The following is a 20,759-nucleotide window of genomic DNA, read 5'->3' as shown; positions in this document are numbered from 1 at the left end:
CACAGCTGTAGGGATTGGGAACGCCACGACAACAGTTTCTGTGTTTTCAGTTTGTTTTGAGTGTTTTTGGTTTATTTTCTTGTCACTAGTTTAATTATCCATTAAACACCAGAGTTTTGTTTATGCTGTCATCATCCTGCATAAAAATAAACATTTTAAATGCACTCCTGACTTACTGTCAACACCAAGTGTTGGAAAAGGCTTCACACTGACCATATTCCCTCGCTGACAATTCTTAGTTGTTCGGTTACCTTTCCAACTCCTATAATATGGTATCACTGAGGGCCATAGGATAAAAGGTGAAATTGCTATGTTTATTGTTGTCTCCATTATAAGTGTCCTATACCTCTGTGTTCCAGTTACTATGGCCTGTCTGTGTGGTTCCCTGACATGGTCAAGCACCTCCAGTATGAAGAGTATGAGGCCAAAGTCAAGGTAAATACAAAGGTAAATACAGTCCGTGCCAAGGGGCACAGAAACATACCAACTGTTAACAAAGAAGATACACAGCCAAGCCACCAAGTTACTGTACATTAGCTTGCTTCATTTCTACTGCCGAGTTTAGCAAGGCTCTTGATGCGGTCTTCCTGAAGGGTAACCGGAACAGTGGGCATGCACCTGGCATTTTTGTGCACCTTAAAAATATATATATATCTATTACTTTTGTCTTATATTTTATATTGACATTTATTTTACAAATCAGGGGCTACTTTACTGTTGACCCCTACATATATTTCGTAATTACATTTAAGGCCCAAAATTTCTACAAATGCTACAAATCGCTTCAAAACCTGTGATATCCAGCCATTTCAAGGATGAACAAGAAACTGAAGTGTACATTTAGGTCTGATAATTATGTACCATACATATTCAAATCATATACACTTTACATTATTTCAAACCACTTCAACGGGCACCTCAACGTTAAAACAACACATTTAACGTTGAGGTGCCCACAAGATTGAGGTGCCCACTGGACCTATGTGTATTGTACATGGGTACAATACATATACCCACGTAACCCACCATCATCCTCTGTAAAGTAAACATGCCAGCATCTACTGTAGGCCTACCTACAGTAACTAACCATTATAACGTAGGTCACCAGTTCAGCCAAACAAGTTTAACTAATTCATGCATCTAAATTCTAAGCAAATAGTTTGTGGTATGACAGTCGTGTGCCAAGAATACTCAATCTACAAGTTCAGTTAGTTCCACTAATGCTTGTTCATTGTTCTAATGCGTGTTCATCTTTATCCAGATATTCCACAGAGAGCGAGTGGAGGGCTTCCATTTCAACTTCTCCTTGGAGAACCAGATCCATAGAGAAGGAGAGTACATCAGAGACAAGTATGTCCCCCTTAGCACAGACACCATGTGACATAGATTTACTGCAGTGCCTTTAATCCAATCAGTCCAATTAAACGCAAACAGAAAGCGCAATTCATTCATTCACCACTATGGATTGATCGAATAAAAAAAAAATGAATTGCACCTATTGATTTTCCACCTTATACTACCATCTACCTAACACTGAATGTGTGTGGGGGGGAGGGAGACAACAGCATTGGTTTCCACTTTCTGCAAAGAAGAAGGGCATAGCCGTGGTTCTGTTTACTGCAATGAAACTATTCCAGATCTCGAGTAGCTGTGAGTTGACGTTTGGCTAAAGTTGAACTGAGTTATGATTTAGTGCTGAAAACATGCACAGCTCTCAGTATTCTCTGGAACACACAACTGTGTGTCCTCTCTATTATTAGCATCGTGGAGAGAAAAACAAGCCCACAAAAAGACAGGTGTATTGGGCACACAGCTTGTCTGCACCTGCAAACTAGGATATAGTCATATATTCTTATTGCAGTCCTGTTGGATTCCACAATGACAATTTTTATAGTGTTAAAGGACAACTCCGGACTAAATAACATGCAGGCTAATTTTCCTGCTTATATTGATACCAAATGACTTGCCATGGGGTCTGTTTAGCAGAACTGCCCCTGTCGTCCAGTTTCCCCCATAGAGTATATATTTAAGAGAGCGGACCAGCCCCGCCCCCCCAGCTATCATTTCAATTGATTGATTTGATTGGCCGAGGCCTGAGCAGGCACACTAGGGTAAACAGTAGCCTTAATGTTAGCATACGCACGCACAGTAGCGTTAAACTCGGTTTAACTGCAGTCCCATGTTTGACCACTAGGCTAATGGCTGCTTCAATGCTCTACCGTGGTTCTGGGCGCTTGGTTTCCCCAGCAGACCTCATAGCATAGAGCGGAGTCCATAAGCATATCGCTTTAACGCTATTTGTTTTGCAATCAAAATCTGTTAATAGTTGCTCATTACACACACACACACATCACAGATTAGTTGTCCCACACGAGCCGATACAGTCTCGTAAATCATGTTTTGGGGTGAGTGTTCGGCACAACTGCTAATCAAAGTGACTGTACTGGCCAATCACAGTGCGTCTTTTCCGGGACATGGCAATACACATAACAGCATAACATCTGTTTAGCAGACTAAGGCGGCTAGTTTGGGACAATGACAACTAATAACAGATAAATGAAACATTAAAATAAAACTTTTGACCTTAACAAATAGGGTTAGTAGCAATATGATTATGGGCTCCACTATGCTATGAGGGCTGCCTAGGACAGATGGGAAACTGGAAGACAGGGGACATTCTGCAAAATAGACCCCATGGAAAGGTATTTGGGATCAATATTAAGTAGGAAAATGTGTCTATATGTTATTTAGTCCGAAGTTGTCTTTTAACTTTACAGTAACAAGTATCATGTACTGTATGCTTTATGTTTATCATTATAGGATCAGCAGCACCTTGTTAGAGTGAAGAGAGGCGTTCGTTTGAAAGGCTATCAACCATGCATTGTCATTTCTGTTGTCATACAGCAGCATGCTATCTGTGTCTGGTGAAACATTTACAGTTAGCTACAGTATGTGGTTATAGGCAATCATTCACTGATATGGGAATGATCAGAATAATAAGCATCGGATTAACTCACTGTACATTGAAGGAAATAAACCTTAAAAGTGGTTTATGCTTCATGTTTTTAATGTTATCACTTCACTATGATGCTATATAAGGTACTAATAAAGTATATTGTATGCAGTCATACGATACTTAAAGGGAGTGTACAGTAATGGTATGTTTGTTTTTAAGTTAAAGCTCTACAGTATATCCTGATAGTAATCATTGCTAGGACTGTCTGCTCAGTAACAGGGGTCTTCCCATCTCTCCAGCTCTTTAGTAAGAGCTGAAAATATATTTTCAGCTACAGTACCATTTGCAGATAGCAAATGTATCCAGTCAGGAGAACCAACCAACCACACAAAGATCATAGTATAGTATCAGTATCATGATAGTGTTTCCTGTTCTAAACCTCATTTTCAGCCATCTCTCCTGTTGGATAAAATATGTACCTGAACTTTATTTGCCTGTTTACTTAAGAGCTGGAGAGATGCCCCTATTACTGAACAAACAATATATATAAATGGTTATTATTGTAATATAGAGCTATTATATTTTAACAAAACAATATCACTTACTGTAGACTCCTTTTAAATTCACTTCTCATGTGGGTGAAGTAGGTGAACCTGTGAGCGGGTTCAAGAATGCTTCCCCTTCTGTATACAACAACTGCCAGTACATACAGTATACAACATGTATACTATTAAACTTCTATGCCGAATACACAGATTCAAAATGGATGTAATGGGCCTTCCTGTAGAATGCAACTTTTCTAACTAGTCTTTTGGCGGGTATATTTAAAATGGCCAACCACAGAGTGTTTAACCAGATGGCCCTAGTTAGGCCAGGCTAATGTGACCAAGAAGCTGTTCAAGTACGACTTCACCTATTTTCAACCTATCTTCAGAAAACTCGCGTCACCACACTTTCCACCTCGGAGGAAAGCCTGGTATCCGTGTGATCCGGTCTAGGAGTGACCTAAACCGGTAACAGGAGGAAGAAGCGGCGTTGCTTTGTTTTAGTCCCCCCTGTTTGTTTCCCCAATCCCTATCTAAATGCTCAAGAAGTGTAGTCTTGCCAGTCACTATGAGTTGGACTAAAAGATGGATTTACCAAATAGACTTTTCTAAAATAAGCAAACTACAGGGTTTATTGGGTAGGCCCTAAAATTATGCCCTTGAGCACAGGGAATTATTTTGGGTTAAAACTGCTCCTGACCGGATCAGAAACCCCGAAATGCTACTGATCCCAGGCTAATCTTCATAATAATTGGTCCTCACTATTGCTTATTATAAGATGGCACCATTTTTGTCTACTTGTCTGGGTCTCAGAGGAGGGCTGTGGACAGTTCAGAAACCTGCCTACCAGTGACCTCATAGGCTTTCTATTCCTGGAAAGTTGGCCTGCTATAATGGAAGCCATTGTTCTCAAGTTTATAGAAATACACATTTTGAGGGGCACCCACTGGCCTAGTGGTCAAGGCGCATACCACATACTAGGCTATGATGCCTGCTGGCGTCGCCGGTTCGATTCCCGATCCGGACGACCTTTGCCACATGTCATTCCCCATCTCTCTCCCCATTTCCTGTCAGTCTACTATCCTATCAAATAAAGGCATAAAAAGCCCAATAACAAAAAAAAAAAAAAAAAAAAAAAAATACACATTTTGAATACTGTTTGAAAAAAAGGGGGGGAAAAAACTGCCTAACAATGATGTCACTGGAAGGTGGGTTTCTGAAGTGTCCACAGCCCTCCAAACAAATGTAACATTTATCATGAGCATTAATGAGGACCAATTAGGCTATATGAGGATAGGTTGAAATGGGTGAAGTCGTCCTTAAAGTGTCATGCTCAGTGACACTTCGAAACGTGGACATTCGGATGGCAAATTGGTGAACTTCTGATTACCAGACGGCCTCTCTACCCACCCAGCAGCTATGGCTGCCGCGCACTTCAACGCCAACTCTGTCTGCAGACAAAAACGAATCTCCTTTCCATGACAGCACTAGCAACACACTGTATTTTGGCCACACAAGCAATAGCAACACACTGTATACTTGTGGCCATCTTACAATTACCCGAGGTGGTTGTCATGATACATCAGGAAGAGCTACAGTAGCCTACCTTGTGTCCATTTTGGTTCTGTGGTTGTCAAAGCCATAGAAGTGAGTCTCCATGTTATCTCTGTGTGTTGGTTGGTTTGTTTGTGTGTGTGTTGTGTATATGTATGTGTGTGTGCGCGTGTGTGTGCCATCCCACCTCTGTAGGTTCATCAAGCTAGAGATGAAGTCAGTGAAGTTTGAGGACTCACTGTTTGAAGATTGTTATTTTGAGGATATCAGGTCAACAGATACAGTATTTGTGAACTGCACCATCCGATCCACTGAGTTCTACAACACAGGTAGGTGTCACGTACGGGAGGTTTATCCCAGGGTTCCCCAGTTAGTTTTCCCCAAGGGCCGAATTATGTCTAGGGTACCAAGCCGAGGGTCACAACATTGCAGGGGGCGACGGTGGCGTTCCCGCTACTCCAGCGACAGTTTTCGTCGTTGTCGGGTGAAAATCTTGTACGTCCAAAACCGTTCGTTTTGAATTTATAAAATATTTAAACTAGTGAAAACAGCCGATCTACAAGCACACAACGCCTCGCGGTGCGAGGCGTTGTGTGCTTGTAGATCTGCTGTTTTCACTACTTTTGTTGAGACGGCCTTGAATGATGAAGCAGGGCTTTACTTTGCGAAAGAACGTACAAATTTGGAGATAGGAGGTTTCCACCCGACAACGACGATATACTAGTGTTGTTGCTGCTCTTATACCACCATTATTACTGGGGTTGGTGGGGGCCTGACAGTAGCCCCCCGTGGGCCGCAAATGGCCCGCGGGCCACCTATAGGCTATTGGGGAACCCTGGTTTATCCACTTCAACCGTCCTGGTGTCCCTAGCTGGGATAGCGAAAACAGCTGTTCTACAAGCCTGCAACGCATCACATTATGTCGTGCCATGAGCTTGTAGATCAAGTATTTAAGGGGCTAGATCTAGCACACAGTAAAGTCCTGAGTGTTAGTTCAATCAGAACTAAATCAACCCATACAGCTAGGTCAATGGATAGGGATAATAGTTCATTAATAGTTAATAATAGTTGTTTGTTGTTTGAGAACAGACCAAATACTCAATCAACTGTCTCCTGCAACACTCCTGAGAGCAATAAGCCAGGCATGGAGGGATAAATATTTGATCAGCACAGAGGACAGAAAGTAGAATTGAGATTCATGGCACCATGACAGTATCGCAGGAGTAACAGCCAAACATTGTCATTGTTCATGTATTAAACCATCTGGACACAAATCAGGTACTGTAGGTCAAACAAGCATTTGCAACTGCAATTATCAAGTCCTGTTCAATATGATTGAAACATGGAGATTTGGAAAACAAATACATACAATCATCAATGTCATTGACTACATGTTTCACTGATAAAGCATATTGAACCTGGGCTGCATTGCAAAGCCACAATACTTGATATACAGTACTTTGCCCAGTAGCTGAGCTACTGGCTCTACTGTAAACCATATACAGTTGTATCGGCCCTACTGTAACCATATATACATACTGTAGTACTGGTTCTACTGTAACAATATACAGTAGAGCACACATACTGCTTGGTGCTATCTGCATGTGGCTTCCTTTGTATGTGTGAAAACATATAAATAGAATTAAAAAAAAAACTGCATTTTGCTGTGGTTTTAAGGGTGTCACTGTCACGATTCTCCAAATGAGTAGCTGACCCAAAAAATTACTTATTTTACTAGTAAGACACCTGAGAGTGACATGCGACCTCAGGGTGACATGCGACCTCGCCCTAAAGGGCGAGGTCGCGCCAATTCTTGACCATCTGGCCAACCACAGCGTTTCTCTGACGATTCTAGTTGTTGTCATTCTGGGGTGAGTTTGTTCATGTTTTTGTGAGGGTATCAACCCTAGGAGACACAGGGAGAACATGCAAACTCCACACATAAAGGCCCTATCGCCCACACCCTAGTTGGGGTTGGCGATAGGGCCTTTCTGTGTGGAGTTTGCCTAAACATGGAGATGTGGTACAGAATGACTCGTATATGGGCATAAAAAGTATGTCATGTGACATCACTTCCTCTACAGACAGTCAGACAGACAGCCATTGACTCCGGCCTAACAATGGCTACTGTCTATGACGGTAGTCCCATATGACATGATGGACTGGACTATCTCCATATATAGTGTTCTCCATATCTCCATGTTTAGGCCAAACAGGTTTGCTCCATTTCTCCATGTATAGGTCCAAATGCCCAACGTTGAGCTTGACAATGAAACGTTCTTAACACAGCCGCCCCCATATTTACTTTAGAAAATATGTTAAATTCTAAGAACGTTTCGAGTACCGGTTTGATACAAGAGCGAATAAGCGCTACACTTCTGGAATCCTGTGCGTCGACTTGAAGTCGAATCCAGGCCTAATAACTTTATCTGGCCGCCCCGTTGCCACCTCCTTGTTACATTTTCTTTTCTGAGACTGCCGACTGCACATTGTACCTCATCCACCCTTTCTTCTCTCTCCTTTTGGTATCTTTATCCTCCTCCTCCTTTTTTCCTTTTTTATTCTTCTCTTTTTTTTGTCTTTCTTAGTCTTGTGTATCCTTCTCTTTTTTTTGTCTTTCTTAGTCTTGTGTAGCCGCCCCGTACAGGAAGTGATGTCACAACTCGCTGACATCACACTGACATCACTTCCTGTACGGAAAGATTACAGAAGGTCACTCAAGCGACAAGGTTTTCCAGGGTAAATGCGACCTTTGGTCGCAATCAATTACACCAGGGGTCTTCAACAGGGGGCCCCTAGGGGGTCCTCAGAGTTACTACAGGCGGTCCTCCAAATCTTCCAATCCTTTTTATATTAACAACTTGAACCCTAGTGTCCATATTCTGAGAACTGTAGCCAAAAATAGCAGATCTACAAGCTCACAATGCCTCGCGCTGCGAGGCGTTGTGAGCTCAACTAAGGGGTCCTTGGCCTGAAAACGTTGAAGACCCGTGAATTACACTCTCCGCTGGTCATCAAATTATTGACTTAGGAATGCGACAAAAACTAAATTCAGATTTCTTTAGTTTCTTCCTTTTTTTGTGACACCCCTATGTGGTTATTATTATAAGTTATTGATTACACAGTAACTTTCTTACATTGAAATGGGTAAACATGTAAATCCAACACCCCCATTTATATCCTATAAAAACATTTATGTAAAAGAGATTTATTTGGGGACAAAATAAATGTGACTTCATAGGGCTCTGTTGTGTGTACTCTCGGGGAAACAGTGGATAGCACTTATTATAACCCATTTAGGCCTACGATTATTGACTGCTTTAACTATTGAAAAATAGCAGATCTACAAGCTCACAGCGCGGCACCGAGTGCCGCGCTGCGAGCTTGTAGATCTGCTATTTTTGAAAAGTCATGATATTTCTTTGCAAGTCTTTGAATATATCTATTTAAAAGCGAACATTTATAACTCAAATATTTGCTTCTTGGGTGGTCCCTGGAACAACATATTTTGAGATGGGGGTCCGCGGCCAAATACCTGTAATTTTGGGGGTCCTTGACATGAAAAAGTTTGAGAACAGCATGATTTAGAAGAAGGATTTAGAAGTCGGGTCAAAGATCGGGTCAAAGATATTCAAAGACTTGCACACATTTTCTCGGTTTTTCAAAAATAGAAGATCTACAAGCTCGCAGCGCGGCACTCGGTGCCGCGCTGTGAGCTTGAATATCTGCTATTTTTCAATAGCTAAAGCATAAAATAATGGTTAAAGTGGTTAAAATCTAACGCGACTCGGGCGCGTTCCAGGTATTTGAGAGTTAATGCATAATGTATGAGGGCTTTGAATAAAGGCTGACAGAAGCATATGAAAATCCTGTAAGCTATTTACACCCCAAGCACAAAGTATATTTAATAAAGAATTGTAGAGACAGTTTTGTAGGTTAACTATTTTACTTAATAAAAAGCTGTTTCTTTACAAAAGCCGTTTTATAATGTAGATCAGCTATTATACCCAATTTCTTTTGACAATTGGCCGATTTTTGTCCAGTTTTTATAGTATAGTTTGTTGATTACTTTTGATGCAGTAATGGTATTTTTTAAAAGTCCTTAAATTGTCACTTTACAGTCATCTAAGGACCCCCCACCCCCCCCAAAAAAAATAAAAATCATGTGGGGTCGCGACCCACAGATTGAGAACCACTGCTTTACAGTTCCTTAACTCCGAGTGTACACAAATGCAAAGTTGTACACTCACGGCACGCTCACACAGAGAGAGTGTGAGTGTGGCGTTTAATTGCATTGTTCTCTGCAGATCTATGGAGGGAGAAATTCATCGACTGTAGGATGGAGAACGCCACCTTCACCCACAACAAACATGGCTGCCACCTGGACACCCTAGACGACAACGACGTCCTCATTTATTTGGTCAGCTTCCTGGGGAGCCTGGCCGTGTTGCCTGGCAACATCATCTCGGCCCTCTTCATGGAGAAAATCGGCAGGATTAAGATCATAGGTGATTTTTCTTTTTTAACGTTATTGTTCATTTGGGCGGGGTCTCGCACCGTCTTTATCTTAGCATCGGCACAGGGGGAGATATCATTTACATTTTGTATTGGTTGTGAAAGGATTCTGCAAGGATTCTGCACACAGTATGAGTTCCCATTTTTCGTACTCAAGTTTGTGTTTATTGACGCTTAATTTCCGTAATTGCTGGACTATAAGCCGCACCTGAATATAAGCCACACCAGCTAAATTTAGAACAAAAAACAAATGTTTACATATAAGCCGTAGGTGTCCTTCCTGCTTCCTGCTAGAGCGCCCCTGGTGGCCGTTAGCTGTAAAAATCTATATATAAGTCATTGTTAAAGACCATTGTAAAACTAACTAACTGGCCGCTAGCTGTAAAAATCGTTATATAAGCGCACCGTTATATAAGCCGCAGAGTTAAAACATGGGAAAAAAGCTGCGGCTTATAGTCCGGCAATTACGGTATAATGTTTGTTTTGAGCTTTTCAATGTTTCTTTAGAAGTAGCCTACAGTTCATCATATGTTTATAAAATCACAAACAATATGGGTGCAGCCTGTATGAAAATAACTATTCATTGTCGTTTGATGGGAAGCAACACAGTGGGTCACTTTCCTGTCTCTCCCTGTCTCCCTCTCCGCCCACGCGACAGGTGGCTCTATGTTGATCTCAGCAGGCTGTACCTTCTTCCTATTCCTGGGTTTCAGTCAGTCGGCTCTCATTGCCCTGCAGTGTCTGTTCTGTGGTGTGAGTGTAGCTGCCTGGAACGGCATACAGGTGGTCACAGTGGAGCTGTACCCATGTTCCAAAAGGTATGGCGCAGTGATTTGATTGTGAAATTCCAGTGGTTCCTTAATTTCAACAGTATTTTCCATTTATTAATCGGTACGGTGGCAAGCATGTCTTTTGTCTTTGATAAGGAATGAAATCCTAGGTTTATTTTGTAGTTTATTTTCCTGTAGGCTAATATTATGTTAAGAAGCTGTTGAAGTTGTTAAGGAAATATGTTTAGAAGGGTCAAAACATGGCAGGCATGACCTTATAATACACTGCGATGTATGCAATGCAGCTGCAGCCAATACAATGAATGGCTGTTCAGTTCTGAATCTGCCCTGTGCAATTTTTGATTACGAAGCCTAAAAGCCCAAACATTCCTTTTTATTTCCAAAAACACAATTAAATTGTTAATTGCAATTATTAGTATGACAATTAATAGTCAACATAAATGTTGTTATAATGACAGCCCTAGTCACATTTGGATACTCAAATTCCTGTGCATTCATTCTGCGGTCTACAGCTACCGTATATAACTGACTGAAAAAATATGCTTCTGCAAAACAAAATGTGTAGGTCTGGCCCCACTCAGTTATTCAATTATTTCACGCCGGCTTACAAGTTTTGAGGAACCAAGTATGCAAATGTAGGGCGGGCTTTAGGCCGTGAGAAACCAACCAGGGCCCATTATGCTAGGGTGACCATACGTCCTCTTTTGCCCGGACATGTCCTCTTTTAGGGGGCTGTCCGGCCGGTCCGGGGGGGTTTTATAAATTCCTTCAAATGTCCGGGGTTTCGCGCATATCACAGTTTAAGCACGGACATTTACAATGCACGTTCAATGGTTCTTTTGGAAACACACTGTGAGAGGCGCTAACCCCGGAACGTGTATTATTCATACTCTCTGCCTGCGACATGGCCTGCGATCCCTCCCTCCCTCAGCCTGTCTCGCTTTCAGATCAGAGGCAGAGCAGAGCGGAGCTCTGCAGCAGATCGCGCAGCGCAGGGCCAAACGAACTGCAAACGCTATTAATGCTCACTCCCTCAGCAACTGTGTTTACATTGGTGAAGGAATCTTGCCTGCTACTCCCTCAAACCTGGTCTAAAAATGACGGGAGACGGCTCTACGGATGCGTATCGGCGAGGCGAAGGTGCTCGCGACGACCGCGGCTTTCAATCACTGATGAAATGCACAAAAGGTGCGAGTGACCAACATTGAGAAGCAGAGCGTTCTGTCAGCAAAGCTGGTAGTCTTCTGTGTCCATTTAGGCATTTACAATTATAAAAGTTCTGCTTCAAGCCCATAACACTGCAAAGTAGCTTACAAGACAGTCTGTGCGAGGTGAGAGCTCTTCTGCTAACTAAATTGACAGAATCTTTTCTACAACCTTGTAAAGCAGAAGATACGGCGGTTTGAATAATGGGCTACCTCTCTTTTATTTAGTTACAAAGCTGAACGTTCATACAGGAGCCAAAAGGCATACTTTATCAGTGGATCTCTAGCCTATTAATAGATTTGTAAAGGGTCCAATTGGAACCCCCTCAAAATTGAATACATAATAGGCTATTAGTGGTATAGGGCATAATTGAGCGGTAAACTAGTAATAGAAAAAAAAATTGGGGGAAAAATTATATATATATATATATATATATATATATATATATATATATATATATATATATATATATGCCGGGTAGAGTGTCCTCTTTTTGGATTTTCAGAATATGGTCACCCTACATTATGCAAATGTAAGGCAGACGTATCACCTTTGCGCTACTGATTGGTTGTTGGTTAGAATCTTTTTGTTACCGCCCCTTGGAAAAAAAATGAAAAAACTGACTCCAACCAGGGCCCAGTATGCAAATGTAGGGCGGGTGTATCACCTTTGCGCTACTTTGCTTGGTTGTAGGTCTCACCAATAGAGTCGGTTTGATAGTTGGAATCTTTTTGTAACCGCCCCTTGGGAAAAGAATAACACTGGGAAGAAACAGACTAATAGCAACGCAGTGATATTGTCTGGCTATGCGAGGCTATTCTGGGACATGCCCTCTGTAAGCAGGATAACTAAAAAGATTCTCCATCAATATACAGTTGTGTGCAATGAGTATTTTAGTTCAATTAACTACTACTACACTGACCATCAGTAATGATTGCACAGCCACAGAAAAGTCCCCCTTTTAACATTCCTGAGCATAAGTTACCTCTCTTTCATTCTCTTCCTTCTGTGAATCCTCTCCCTCAGGGCCACTGCGTTCGGAGTTCTGAATGCTCTGTGTAAACTGGCCGCCGTGCTGGGCAGCTCCATCTTTGCCAGCTTCGTCGGCATCACCAAAGCCGTGCCCATCCTGCTCTCGTTCACCGCCCTGGTCTGTGGCGGACTGGTGGCGCTCAAGCTGCCCGACACCCGGGAGAAAATCCTGCAGTGAGGTCAACAGTCAAAGGTCACGTTGTGGGGATGTTGGGAGGGGTGGGATCAGACGGTAAAATTAACACCCCAATCTTGCTAAAGTGTTTCAAACATTTGAATACTGCTTAATGATGCCATATACTGTAACTGACTTCACCCAGCACTCCACCAGACAGTACAGACGGGCAGCTTAGCTCGCATTATTATTATCATTGTAGAATTCAGCTGGTTTGTTTTATTTCAAGTATTTGAAACATTTTCATCTCAAGTTTTGTACGGGTGTCAGAGAAGGGGGATGATGTTTACGTTAAGCAGGGGTCTTCAACAGGGGGTCCGGGACACTTATGGGGTCCTAAGAGTTACTACAGGGAGGGCACCAAATCTTTGTGTGGTATGATATATATTTTTTTACATTAACCATTTGAACCCTATTCTGAGGAGAACGTTAGCCAAAAATAGCAGATTGGCTATTTTCAGACGAGGTTTGGTGTAGAGGGAAAAAAAGGAGCAGACCAAGTACAGAGTGAAAGATCAAGTTTACTAAGTATCGACGGTTTAAGTGGTTAAATGTCTGAAAATACAGACTGATGACAGTGCTGTAAAATAAGTCTATGAAGCCATCTATGAAACATATGAAAAAGTATAATCTGCAACACAATATGTAGTGGGGGTCCCTGCTTCATCTCTCTCTCAGCTAAGGGGTCCTTGGCCTGAAAAACATTGAAGACCCCTGATGTAAACTTATAAAGGATGTCATAATGGCGGTTGGTTTAGTTGTGTGGGATGTATATTAGTTACATACATATCATCACTGTGGGGCAGAAACCTTAAAGTAAAGCCCTGCTTCATCGTACAAGACGTCGCACAAAACTAGTGAAAATAGCAAATCTACAAGCACACAAAACCGTGAGGCGTTGCTTGTAGACTATTTTCACTAGTTTAAATCATTTTGAAAATCACAATAAAAGGAAGGTTTTGGACATACAAGGTTTCCACCTGACAACGACGATATGGTACACAAAGTTGAGGAGGAGGCAAAATGATGATGTTAAAGTAATGATGACTGAAATATTCATTGTTAATTTTCTTGTGTGAATCCAGTTTGAAACAAGTTGCCATGTTGTTCATTTAAATTCTGCCAAACTGATTACTATAAAACGCTGGCAATTTGTGGGTTGTGTGGCTGGTTAGCGTTTTCAATTCTCCCACCACTGTGGCTGGGGAACAAACTTTGGCAGACTTTTCTTTTATTGTGAAAATCGACTGAAATGGAAAAATAGTCAAAGAGGCTGGTCATTTCTCCATTTTTGACCAAAACTTTGACCAGCAGAGATCATTTGTTTTCTCTTGATACCAGACGCTTTGTTGTTGGACTTCAAATCTATGGCCATAAAATAATGCGACCAAAAAATTGTTCAATTGTCTTGTAACCTTTATGTGTTTATACAGTAAATAGCAAATGTCTGCTTCTGGTTGTTTGAAGTTAGTTCTGCTACGTTTTTAATGAATCACTTGCTGTACATCATGGAGACCTGAACAGATAACATTCCCTTATTATTGTGTCATCAGACAGAAGGCCCCATTTGACAGTTTTACAAAGCGCCAAATATATCCCCAGTGATTTATTGAATTTCTGTCAACTTCAAGTCAACTTTATTTGACAGTTTTAAGTATCAAGACAGCATGCCATATTTTTTCCAGTGTCATTTGGCTATTGTCTTGATACTGAATCAAAGTGTAGGCTACACTGTCCCATAATGCACCTCTCCCTCTTCTGCTGTACTCTCTTATGGTTATTGTCTACCCTCCCTGGACTCCAATCTTGTAATTACAAAGGGGTCTTCTAATTTACACCGACACAATGAATCTGATCCTTCGAGGCACAGAACTAGTAGGAACATAATATCTGATCATCCACAAACCACCCCTGGGTTATAGTATTCAATTATGAACACGAAAGAAGAAGAAGATGAACAGATTGAAAATGGGTTTGTCCTCTGTGACAAACCCATTTTACATATCGTACACGTACCTTACCACTATGTGTAGACAATCAACAGAAAATCGTTTAAAGGCGTCTGTTCAAGATATATGAATTGACCTGAACTCCCTCTCACAGGGCACTCAAATGGTTACATTTCCTTTTTTTATGCGTGTACTGCGCAAATGGAGACCAACATGTTTCCACAAAGGGTAATATGTGGTGTTATGCACCTAAAATGCAGCTTGTGTCAATAGGTTGCCATTTAGAATAGATTGATAGTTTACACTGTCCTATGCTGCACTTGTGGGGGACAATGGGGTATTTTCATACACCAAGAAATCTTTCTACAATGTTGTACGATTTTTATCCTCTATGTCTTCCTGTTAAAATCCTAAACATAACTCTACGTCAAGTTTAGCTCCAACATGTTCTCTTATCTCCCAACTACATTACCTCTGGACCCTCAATGTATTCGTTTTGTTTATCTCATCCATTCTTTTTCCTTTTCTAAAATCAACTTGTAGTTGTGAGTTCAGTCCATCCTCAGAACCAATTGGCCTGGTCCTGAAATAGAAAATGCCACAATTGTGCCACCTTGTGGACGAGACTGACAATCACAGCTGGTTGGGTCATCTTAGTGTGCTTGTGTATGTATTGTTGCTGTTCCCTTCTGTCTCACGTTCACACACTTCGCCTAACATTTGAGATTGTTAATCTGGAGGGTTAATTCAACTTTTGAGTGTATTAATGGATGGTGATTGTCCATATTTTACACTGCGCACTGGACGTATGCTTTCGAACAAAGCTTCCCACACTCGTGTCTGTAATTGCCATTTTATCTCCTCAAAAAGGCATCACATTTAGTTTTCCCATTTAAGAAACCTTATTGTATAAATATGAGAAAGTCTATGAGAACAAATATATAAAGTAATAAAGGTTATGGGGAAATGCTATAGTTGCATTTGGAGAATCACTGATGCGCACATTCCTGTCTGTGTGCTGTGACTGTTTCTTTAGGTAAATGGTTTTGACTGACTGACTGACTGCATGTTTGTGTGTTATTTTTCAGTTTTTCAATGTGTCTTTTAACATGGTGTGTCGTTTTGAAATATCTTGGACCGGTTTCCTTCAAAATCATAGCCCTTTGAAATGTCTGATATATACTTGGTCGTACGACACATTCCATGATGCGTCCTCCGTCATGCAACACTGTGGTATCAATCATGACAAAGTAGAAATTAGACATTATCCGTTTCCCAAATGCATCAACAGCTGGATTCACACATGTACCAAAAACATTTGTTTCAAACTCTTTGTGGTAACATGGCATCAGTTCGACCTCTTAACCCTAACCCTAACCTCAGTAAAACTATGCCTAAACCTAATCCTAGCCCTGAGAGGTCGGATTTACGGGCTGTCCCCCTCTTTGTGGCATAGATTTGTCCTATCATGGTTGGTAAGAAAACACATGGAACCTTGAGTTAGGCCTTGGAAAAGCACTTGATGAGAATTATTTCTCAATGACCAAGATATTTCCCTGTCCCAGAAAGACTAAATGTTTTCATTTGTATCTCGTACTGTACAAGATCAGATGAAGAGACAGACACCTCATTGACATACTGTATCTTTTAACCAGCTGTAGTTTGCTTCGCCTTGGGTAAAATCTGACCTATGATCAAATGGTCTACTAATCTATATGAAACCGGTCCTTGGATAATGTTTACTGTCTGTGTCTCACTGTAAGAACGAAAAATATGTATATTAATAAAACGTTGCTATATTGTAGCCTTCTCTGGCTTTCAAGTAACTGCTACCACCACCACCACTTTAGTTGGATACACATTCGTCATAAGCTGTTTCATGTCTTGTAATGTGTACTAATAAGGCCAATGGCAATCACAAAGGCAATTGTTTCAGGAAATGGAGAACAAGAATATTGCTTTTTTTGAGCCCTATTGATGCTAGATTTTTGGGTTCCGATGTGTGAGTCCTAGACCACTGAGAATCAAAGATGTTTTTGCCCAATCAAAGTTGCGAAAAGTTAAATAAAAATAAACACAAATAACTTTGATAGGTAGAAAAAAACTAAACACAACTAAAATGTATTTTTTTTAATGGCCGATATCCAAAATATAGGTCGGGCTCTAGCTTCCCATGTCTCCCATGTTGCCCATGTCTGTAGTATTTTCTCAACGCGTGGAGCAGGATGTCACCACATAATAAGCCAGTAATTTATCAGTGGCCAACTGGCCATTGAAATGAACATTCAAACAGCTGCTCAATAAGTCAAGCTTCTTTAGCAGACTGGATATACTAACATACTAAATGCACTCCCTCATCTTCTCGCGCAGTCATTGGTTCCATGGAATGGCTTCGATGTGGAAGCAGTGTTGGTTATTTAGTTTGTCTTTACTTTCATACTGTACCTGTACCATAATAAGGCACCGTTTCCCAAACAGTGGGTTGTGACTTTTTTTGTTTCCTACATTTAAAAAATATTATCTATCATTTCAAAAGATTTAAAATGGTTAGGGTTATAAAAAAGAGAGTGTCTTTAATTTTAAATACTGTAGATTTTTTTTAACCAAATGTTTTTTTTACCCCTTTTTCTCCCCAATTTAGTCGTTATGCCAATTAATTCTCTCCACGCACATTTCTGTGTTGTGACTGTTGTCACTGCTGTTGTATCCGACTCACCTGCCAGCGAGGAGCCCCAGCCTGTAGGAGTATGTGCAATGGTCAATAATATCACCCTCTCCGCTCAGCTTCCATCGCTTGAACATGGGCCAATTGTGTTCGCATAGACACCCGACAAAGCCGAATGCTCAGTGTCTGAGGCTTCGACACTCCTTGTCCTTTGAGAATGTGATGGAAGGGTGTCGTCCTATTCATTCTCTATGGAAGTCACATGGTTTCATGACTCTTCCAAGCCTCTTGGCTTGATTTAAGCCAAGCTTTAAGCCAAGAGGCTTGGAAGAGGAATGAAATCATGTGACTTCCATAGAGAATGAATTGGACAACACCCTCCCCCCTCATTCTCATTCACACTCTTTAGTGTGAATGCGGCCTGAGGAAATTCCTGTTTCTCTGACAGATTTGTCATCCACACACGCAAGAATTTCAGAGTTGTAAAATATTTGTAGTAATTTTTTGGGCTCGTGCGTGTTCACTAAAACTTTCAGAATTTGAGTTGGATTGCCAAAGTGAAGCTGAATATTAAGGTCAACATCTATTAGTACAAAAAGCATGTCCTTAAAGTTTGTGTGTTTGTTGATATTCTGGTACCATATCGCTCCATTTGTATAACAGTGAAATGGCTTATTATGAATACAATGTCTTTTTAATTCATGTAACTATTTATTTTTTGATTTGTATTCTGTATCTGGCATTTAATGTAAAACAAATAAATGAAAAGCCATAATTTGTCCTTTAGTTTTTATATTTGTCTGTCGGTTTGTGAAAATGCTGAAGGTTATTTTGTGTGTTATTGAGTGTTTTATGGTTTGATTTTGTATTTATTTTTTTCTGTTTGGTTACTGTATGTTTCTGTGGCTGTGACAAATTAAACAAATAAACTGAATCCATCAGTGTAGTGAGTTTACTTTGTTTGTCCATGAAAAAAGTTTATGGCATGCCAAACCCTGGACAATAAACACAAAATGAAACAACCCTTAGTTTGCAGTAAAACATCTCGTCACCCAAGACCTCCATTCGCCAAATAGCCTGCAACAGCAAGCCTGTAGAGTGTAGATAATAGCCCGACAGTCATCCAATGATAATCTGATAACCAGTAAAACGCCTCACGCAGGACGGAATTCATTTGCAAGTGTGTTTCGTGTTGCGATTGGTTGTTTAAGTTGGATAAAATATGTTCCCAAATAAATATGGATATGACTGACGTCTGACATCATAGATGTCTTATGTAGACCACATGAGACTCACAATATGTCCATATATGGATATATACTCTACACACCTGTGTCACCTCAAGACCTCAGGAGGGACCCACCCAATACCTCCCCAGAGAAGCCTCTTGTTGGGAAAAAACTAATAGAGCAGGAGAGGGGAGTTTAGCCTTGGTCAGGAGGAGGAGATGGGCAGTGATTTGGCCACCACTGCCGACCCGGCCATCAGGAGGGTGTTGTGGTTTGTGGGTCGAAACACCTTATGATCGATGGTAACCACCTGAAGACATCAAATTTTCCTGGCCAAGGCTACATTCACCAAACGTGAATGGAGGAGAAGCATCGTTAGATGTAATTATAATCATAGAACTCTGGGCAACCAGTGACTTCCAGGAAAGTCTGGATGGAAACCGAGGAAGGTCGGTGACGCTGGAGAGACAGATGACCACCAGGAAGAGCCTGGCGTGGGTGTATGAGGTTAGCAACCTCATGCACAGTACTCGCGAGAGGGCACCAACTCAAGCTACAGACATTTATTCAGATACCCTCAGAGTCTCCCGAGAGGGGGGGAGTATGTGAGACTCAACAATACAAACACAACGGTAACAGCCCTTAACTAATCACAGCTAACGAGATGGCTCACCTAAACAACATCAGCTGGGGAGAAATTGGAAGTAAAGTGTCACTGCGAGAACATCTGCAGGAACACAAAAGGTAAAAATACATCAAGCCAGGACCAAGTGTGGAGAAGAGGGGTCACAGGTGCAGCGCACAACTTTGTTGGTGAGTTGGTGAGACGAAGGAGAAATCCAGGCAGGAATAATCCCACAGTACTGGAGAACTCTACGCACCTGTGTCACCTCAAGACCTCAGGAGGGACCCACCCAATACCTCCCCAGAGAAGCCTCTTGTTGGGAAAAAACTAATAGAGCAGGAGAGGGGAGTTTAGCCTTGGTCAGGAGGAGGAGATGGGCAGTGATTTGGCCACCACTGCCGACCCGGCCATCAGGAGGGTGTTGTGGTTTGTGGGTCGAAACACCTTATGATCGATGGTAACCACCTGAAGACATCAAATTTTCCTGGCCAAGGCTACATTCACCAAACGTGAATGGAGGAGAAGCATTGTTAGATGTAATTATAATCAGGCATATTGATTACATCAGGTATCTCCATATATGGGCATACAAGGGACAAGGATGGAAAGTCACAATGTGATGTCACAACAATGTGATGTCATAGGTCAGCTATAGAATATATGGAGATCAGGGATCTCCATACATGGGCATACAAGGAACAAGGACGGAATGTGATGTCACAACGTGTTTCAATTGTTTGATTGGCATAGAATTCATGTTTTAATGTCGAACGCCTGTGTTTGCCCCAAAACATGGCCGCAGTAGGACTACCAGGCGCGTCACGCCCATTCATTGTGAGTACGACGGGACACCCCCACTTTCATAAAACCGTGATCTCACCCACCTTTTTGGCCGGCCGGGGTGCTTTTTTTTATTTTTTCCCTCCCCTGCGCTGCAAACGCGTAGTAAAGGCTATGGCTACTTATATTTCCAGGACAATTTCAAAATAAACATGTTGAATGATCGATTGTATATGAAAAAAATAAAATAAAGACTCTTGTTTTGAAATACGCTTCTGTGCAGAGAGGAAATGGCTTTCATAGGAAGTCCCTTTACCTCTCTGTCTTCCGTGCGTATTATGGACTCATGGTGAAATGAACAACACACTACAGGCATAAAGGAATAACATCAAGACAAGACCATGTAGGCTATAAAGGCATTAAACATCGTCCTCTGCTCCTCTCATCCTAACTCAAGACTTGGTGAGTCGTGACTCGTGGCTATATATTAGAGTTAGAGTAATGATGATGGAATGGATGCTAATGCTATGCTGCCTGCTGGCTAATGTACACTGTTGCAGTGTTGTGGGCTAGTGGCTACGTGAACCAGAACCACTGTTTCCTAACACTGGGGTCTGGATCGATGCGTGCAAGTTGCTGTAGTAGTAGACAGTGGTGTAAAATTATGTAGATTAACTGAAAAGCTTTTGGAACTGAATGATTATATGATACTGGTGTTGTCTGTCTGTTGGAGTGTT

The 20,759-nt window shown here is 41.4% G+C and overlaps 1 protein-coding gene across 1 annotated transcript in view; it reads left to right on the top strand.

Annotated features, from left to right (window-relative positions):
- The window catches only part of sv2bb (synaptic vesicle glycoprotein 2Bb), a gene marked incomplete at both ends in the record, with an annotated part of 49,974 nt that extends 37,197 nt beyond the window's left edge, over positions 1-12,777 (top strand). The window contains 6 exons of the mRNA XM_080736484.1: positions 360-435; positions 1,262-1,350; positions 5,251-5,384; positions 9,363-9,563; positions 10,229-10,388; positions 12,594-12,777. Coding sequence (XP_080592610.1) covers positions 360-435; positions 1,262-1,350; positions 5,251-5,384; positions 9,363-9,563; positions 10,229-10,388; positions 12,594-12,777 — 844 coding nt within the window. The remainder of the gene's footprint in view (positions 1-359; positions 436-1,261; positions 1,351-5,250; positions 5,385-9,362; positions 9,564-10,228; positions 10,389-12,593) is intronic.
- Between the last annotated feature and the right edge of the window lie 7,982 nt (positions 12,778-20,759).

The sequence above is a fragment of the Nannobrachium achirus genome (genome assembly GCF_963921795.1).
Source record: "Nannobrachium achirus genome assembly, chromosome: 11".
NCBI lineage: Eukaryota > Metazoa > Chordata > Actinopteri > Myctophiformes > Myctophidae > Nannobrachium > Nannobrachium achirus.
The sequence above is the reverse complement of the archived record's forward strand: the minus strand, read 5'-3'. Positions and strand labels throughout refer to the sequence as shown.